The sequence below is a fragment of the Musa acuminata genome, chromosome BXJ1-4 (assembly GCF_036884655.1).
Source record: "Musa acuminata AAA Group cultivar baxijiao chromosome BXJ1-4, Cavendish_Baxijiao_AAA, whole genome shotgun sequence".
Lineage (NCBI taxonomy): Eukaryota > Viridiplantae > Streptophyta > Magnoliopsida > Zingiberales > Musaceae > Musa > Musa acuminata.
In genome coordinates this window covers 3,305,271-3,311,857 of record NC_088330.1, presented here as the reverse complement: position 1 = coordinate 3,311,857, position 6,587 = coordinate 3,305,271, and the positions used below count along the sequence as shown (strand labels likewise).

General features: G+C 39.1%; 1 protein-coding gene across 1 annotated transcript; it reads right to left on the bottom strand.

Annotated features, from left to right (window-relative positions):
- Nucleotides 1–2,047: 2,047 nt before the first annotated feature.
- LOC135672002 (protein DETOXIFICATION 12-like) lies at nt 2,048–4,114 on the bottom strand. The gene is made up of 2 exons (XM_065180461.1): nt 3,848–4,114; nt 2,048–2,720 (listed from the first exon to the last, which is right to left on the bottom strand). Exons 1-2 carry the CDS (start codon nt 4,112–4,114, stop codon nt 2,172–2,174), a joined length of 816 nt encoding a protein of 271 aa, XP_065036533.1. The 3' UTR covers nt 2,048–2,171.
- Between the last annotated feature and the right edge of the window lie 2,473 nt (nt 4,115–6,587).

Below are 6,587 nucleotides of genomic sequence, written 5' to 3'. Positions count from 1 at the left end.
CCTTTGGTGCTGGCGGTGCAAAAGTAGACTCCCTTGCAAGGCCGAAGACACCACCTTCGTGTTGCACCGTAGCCCCAGCTCTACCTGAACACATGAACAACATCAACGTTTTGAGGCGGACTTCCATCGAATACTGGAGGATATAGCCATATGCATGTAAAGAACCATAATGAGTAATGCATGTTGCTGATTGAGAAAGAGACCAACCTCTCTCTCCTACGCCTTCGGCGGGTGTCTCCCGGGGGCTCGTGGTGGTCATGGAAGCGCAGAGAAGTCCGAGGACAAGAAAGATGATGGTGGGAGAAGATAGCTTCATCATGCTTGAGAACCTGTAGAACCGAGCCTTAATACGTGCGCTTTGGTCCTTCTTTGGTGGTGTAGTTTCCGTGATGCCATAGGAAATGAAATGGTAAGAATAAATACTGCTTCCGCTAACGTTGCTTACCCAAGTAAAGAAGAATTCACCTTCTTCTGTTAGCTTTCAAGATGTGCCCTCCTGTCTTACAGTGAATCTTAACTATATTCTAATTAAGCTTTCCTTAATTTAGGCTGTTAAGAATTGTTACTATAGATTGATTACAATTGTTTAATATGTGATCTGATAGATGGTTCGGAATTAATCCAAGGTTAAAGTAGGTGATATGTTTGACCTTTTGTTTTGACAAGGTCTCCGATAAGAACTATATCGGAGACGATAAAGATCTCTTAAATGCTCAAGTCAATTGATAAATCAAAAAATTCAGAAAATAAAACGAGTATCGTATGTTGAAACAGAGTTTGAGAAAGGTACCTAAAACTTTTATTGATAAAGATCTCTTCAACTTCTGCTGTTGCAATAGTTATTTGATTAATAGCAAACATTGTGCATTTATCATACAAACAGAGCAAAGGTGTATGGCTTCCTCACAAATTGATTACAGCAATCATATGAAGTTAGGTGCAGAGTAGCTAAGTCAGTCATTTGTTTCCTCACAAGTTGAAATAATACTCGGTAGCTGCCTTCACTGCAATCCATTCTGCAAGGGTAACCTTTCGTAGAATATTCGCTCTCTCGCGATGATTGCCTGAAAGATCAGATTAGACGAATTCCTTGATGAACTTATCATCCAAGTTCATGTAAACATTAGAGATTGAAGTTTCTACTACTGCTCTTCATCATCAAGATCAAAAAAATTGCAAGACATGTAGGTTGAAGCCAGTTCATAAGCCACAGCAAAGAACATACCTGACGTCGCCAGTTTGTGAAGCATGTTATCAACACAAGGAGGACAGTCTGTGTTGTCGATCCGCACAGTATACCAATCCAAAGGCCTTTTCCTCCTCCATGCAATAGGAAACCCAAAACAACAGCTGCCGGAATACCAACCAAATAAAAGGCTCCAAGGTTGACATAAGCACCCAAGTGCTGCCATCCACATCCTCTAGCAATGCCTGAAGCAGGACATGGTTCAAACATATTGCGATAACTTTCATGCTTTGTGTAGTGCCACACAATTGAGCTTGATTCCAAATAGAAAGAACAGTAAGAGGGGGTTACAGATGACCTGAGAGCACCCCTTGTAGATTGTCAGAAACTACCGAGAAGCAAAACAGAGGAACCATTTCAGTAACATAATTTACCACCTCCTCCTCCTCGCTGTAAGCATAACCAAGGATGTGGCGTGCAGCTAGCAGAGTCACACTCACAAGCACAGCCTCAGAAACAGCAAGAAACATTGAGACACATACTGCTAACTGAGCTCCTTTCGGATTCCAAGCTCCTAATTCATTCGAGACTCGAGTACTATATGACAATCAACACATCATGATCTATATATGATACTGTGAAGAAGCATCTTTCTGGTATGGGTTTCAGAAATACCTTGCAGCACAACTAAGCCCATACGGTATGCAGTAAAGCAATGAGATGCTATTGAGGCTGTTGGGAAATGAAAAGCCAACATTAATACAATGATTATGTACCAGATCAATAACTGAGCTGTGAATTCTCCTCACCAAATGGAAAGGACAGAAGTTTCGAGCTTTGCATTTGGCAAGAGACCCGAAAGCAACACAAGAATCTCAAAAGACCACCACTCAAGACTGCAATAAACATTGGTTAAAGTGTTAAACCATTAACCAAAGATGATAGAAGGAATAAGAAAACATACTATTGCAACAAGCAGCACTAATTACCATATCATCAGTGCTGATGGTAGTGCCAGACGTAAGAACTCATTAATGCCTCGAAATGCCACCTTTGAGATTGGTGCGCGAGTCGCTCTGCAGGAAGCCGAGTACCTTATGTACATCACCAGTATAAATGCATTCAACCAGTATGATATATTTATCGAGAGTGCAGCTCCAACATTACGTAAGCCTGACTTAAACACAAACATCCAGCACAGAGGGATATGAAGGCACAATGTCAGCAGAGAGCTTAGGAGCATAGGAAGAAGTAGGCTTTGAGACTGAAGAAACTTCATTAGAGGTTGAGCAAAGGCATAGGCAAACAGGCCAGGAATCATCCACATAGCATATCTTCCAGCTACTTGAGATATTAAGGGGTCTTGACCCATTAAGAGAAGAAGCTTTTCCATTGAGACCCATATGAGAGAGACTGGAAAGCAGACCACTAAAAGAGAGAGTGTGGCTCTCCAGGTGTGGACTCCTAACATCTGGTACTGTTCTGCTCCATAGGCTTGGCCGCATAAGGTTTCCAGACCACTTGCCATTCCTACCTGTAGGTAAATTGAAATAGAAAGCCTATACTGAGGTGATAAGCACAACATCCACATATTCAAATAATTGAACAAAACATAATTCAGACTATACGATAATATCGATACTGTGAATATTTAACATAATGCAAAGTTGAAAATACCCAAAATGTACACCTTATCTTTTAGGCTTAAACAAAAATCTTTTAGTCATCTGCTACACCAAAATTTTCTGCCATATTTGCCTCCTTTAAAAACTTGGTAGAACCATGTTAATTCTTGATGCATGTTCTTACTGAATGGAAAAGAATGAGGTCCTCCTATCACCTGTAAACTTTTTCAACAATACAATCCAAGAAATTTATAACAAATCCAATCTCTTCAATCCATCGATCCAAACACTGCAGCAAACCATCCCTCGTTAACATCCAATTACTGAGTGTACCATTTTAACTCTCATCACCCTTAACCCAATTGTAAACAAATAATTGCACATAATTTGTTTACTAACCATGCTTGGGTACCCACTCTTGTACTTCCTAACCTGAAATGTTTCCTTGATACACAATATTTGATAGCTGCATGATGACATTACACAAAAGTTCCACTCTCACAAGAAGCATAAAATTCTGAAACCAGATTGAATCCTTCTTCCTTCTTCCCATGAAAGCATTTTCTGCAATACAATACAGAATTGTGCTACAACAAAACCAACCATGACATTACTTCCCGTCCACTGACCCGTAGGCATTGGTAGCAACGTAATCTCCTTCGTTAAATAAACATTAGTGAGTGTACCATTTTAGTTGTCCAACCGGAAGGACACATTTTGCTCATACTCCATCATGCAAGCCAATTAAGAAAACAGACGAAACATGCATACAGCCATCCTGTAGAAAGTGGAATCGGTTCGTCCAAAATTGTATGGAGATCTTCATGCACCTTATCAAGCATTTACCATAAGATCGCAGATAACTTGTTTCCACCGGTCGTGAGACTAATCTGAAGCAAACCCTCGGCACTTTGAAGACCACAGAGGGGTTCGGTCTTCCCATCACTCCGCTTTACCGGGAGGTGCACTTACCGTATATACTTCAGGCAGAAGGGAAAACTAAAGGTGGGTGGGGGAGGGGAGGAAGTGGACTTACGAGGAGGCTGAAGCCGGTGACGCTTGCGAGGGAAGTGGCGATGGCGGCTCCGGCGAGTTCAACCTCGCCCAGGTGGCCCACCATCATGCTGGAGATCACCGGCACCAGGAACTGCGACAGAGTCACGGCCACCATGGGGGCGGCGACGCAGCCCAGCCGCCGCGCCTCCTCCAAGAGTTCGCTTCCTGCGTAGCCCCACACGAGTCTGCTCGCCTCGCCCGTCTCTCCTTCTCCGCTCTCCCTCGTTAACAGCGTTTCCTCCTCCATCTCCCGGCGCGTGCGTGCGTGTGCGCGTGCGTGACCGCCGCTTTCTATGTGGACTGCTTGGCTGTCTTACACAGTGAAAACTGCCGTGTCCGATTTCCGCGGGCCCAACTAATAAGTAGAATCACATTTTGACTTGGAGACAAATAAAAAAACAAAAAATAGTTATTATTATTTATTTATCTCCTCAAATTTAAGTTTAAAAAATATATATGTATATATGTCACTATAAAGTATCTCGAGCCGTTGATTATTGGCATAGAGGCATTAATATCTTTTAAGAATATTACACATATGTTTACTTTTGAAATAATATTGTTGATAATTATCTTCCTAAATGTAAACTTCAAAAACAAGGATTCAAATTAATGGTGAAAGTGATAACAGATATTTAAAATTCAAATAATTTCAAATCCAATTGGGAGAGTATAATAAATAATTGGAGTCACAATAAAGATTGGGTGATTTTTTTGGGTTGTTTTCTAAGATGTCTCATCTTTTAATATTTCCCCAATAGCATCTCCTCCTCTAAATAATTTCAAATATATCTTGTCATCCCTACTCCAATTGCAAGATCCCATCACAATCTTTAAAAGGAAAGGAAGAAAGAACAGAAAAAAAGATAGAGAGAGAAAGGAGAATTAGGAGAGAGGAGATGAGCAAGGAGGGAATTGGTAGGAAAATATATTTAGAATTATACAAAGAATAGAGAGTAGTTAGAAAAATATAAAAAGAGGAGAGCACCTTCTGGAAAAACCCCCAAAAATCAAAAGGCTTACAGTAAACTAAATCTCATAAGATCATTACAGGTTGCCAAATAAATGGTAATAAAATGTAGAAGAGGGTTGCTTTTCTATATGATTTCACAAGTACATTTTGTCAGCATCCTAAGGTAATATTATTTTATTTAGTAATGTGTATAGATTTTATGGTGAAGTTTTAGAAAAAACTTCTCTCTTTTTGAATTTCTCTTGAGAAGTGATACCCATTTGTACACAGTGTTACAGTATTTTCAGTAATATATTAAACATAGTATTTTTTAATAAAATATTATGTTTATAATGCTTTTACACTATATTATAATATTTTCAACAATACTAGAAAAATACTATAACATAATATAAAAATAATATAACATAGCATTTTATTAGTATTATTGAAAAACTATAATATAATATAAAAAATATTATAATCGGATCGACTCATCGGATCAGTTCGTAATAATAAGAAAATAAAGAGAGAGATAAAAAAATGAATAGAAGTATTTCAGATAGTAAAAATATATATTATTTGAGAATTTTAAAAATAGTATTTTTTTTTTAAATAAAATATTATGTTTATAATGCTTTTAGACTATGTTATAATATTTTCAACAATACTAGAAAAATACTATAACATAATATAGAAATAATATAACATAGCATTTTACTAGTATTATTGAAAAAAAACTATAACATAATATAAAAATATTATAATCGGATCGACTCATCGGTTCAGTTCATAATTAAAAAAAAAATAAAGTAAGAGAGAAAAAATAACTAGAAGTATTTCAGATAGTCAAAAAAGTATTATTCAAGAATTTTAAAAATAAAGGATATTTTTCGCAAAAAAGGCACAATGACTTTGTTTGCATGAATTTGAATCCTAATCACAGTAATTTTTATCCTTTCATGAACATTAATTAAGACAACCTTAGACTTATAAAGATGTGAACACGGCAATCGGTGTCAAACTTCATTTTTGAGAGGTCGACGGAAAAGAAGAGAATTGGGAAAGACTTCGTTCTCGTCCTAAACATGCTTCCCGGAGAATCCAGACACTCCAAAGAGAGAGAAAGAGAGACAAGACGGCAAACTTGTTTCCTCCGTTTGAGTCACCGTTCTTGTTGGCTGTTGTTGATGTGCGTCGGCAACGCTGTTCATGTCAGATGTGGGAATGAGCAGTCAAAGAAAGGAGACATGAATGACAACAAACAAGCCTCAGAAGATGATGTTTGTCCTTCCAAGATTTGCCTCCACTGTACCTACCACTCCCAGGAGAATAATCTATCTTCAAACATGCATTAAGACTCCCTTAATGCCTCTGAATAGCCTACGAAACATCTAACTCGGATGAGGACGACAGATTCTTAGAAGGTGAGCTCGGCCTGCTTTGACCGAGCTGATCCACCTGGTGTTGCGAGAGAGACGGTCCTGATCGAATCTCACTCGCTAAGTTCTTTGATGTGATCTCTTCTCGGTGTTAATTTTCATCGATTTGGGAATTATTCACCTTGTGAAAGTTCCACGGGCGATATGGCACCCTGGTTTGTGGGACCCGCATGCATGCCCCACTCCCAGTGCCCGCGGGTGCTGACGTCGTCCTCTCAAGTTTTCCTGGGTGGTTCGGTACGTCGTGCTAACGGGTTCCCACCGAAAAATTAGAGTCTGTGTTGACAAATCGTAACGCGGGTCGTGCTCACCGAGTCGAAACTCGG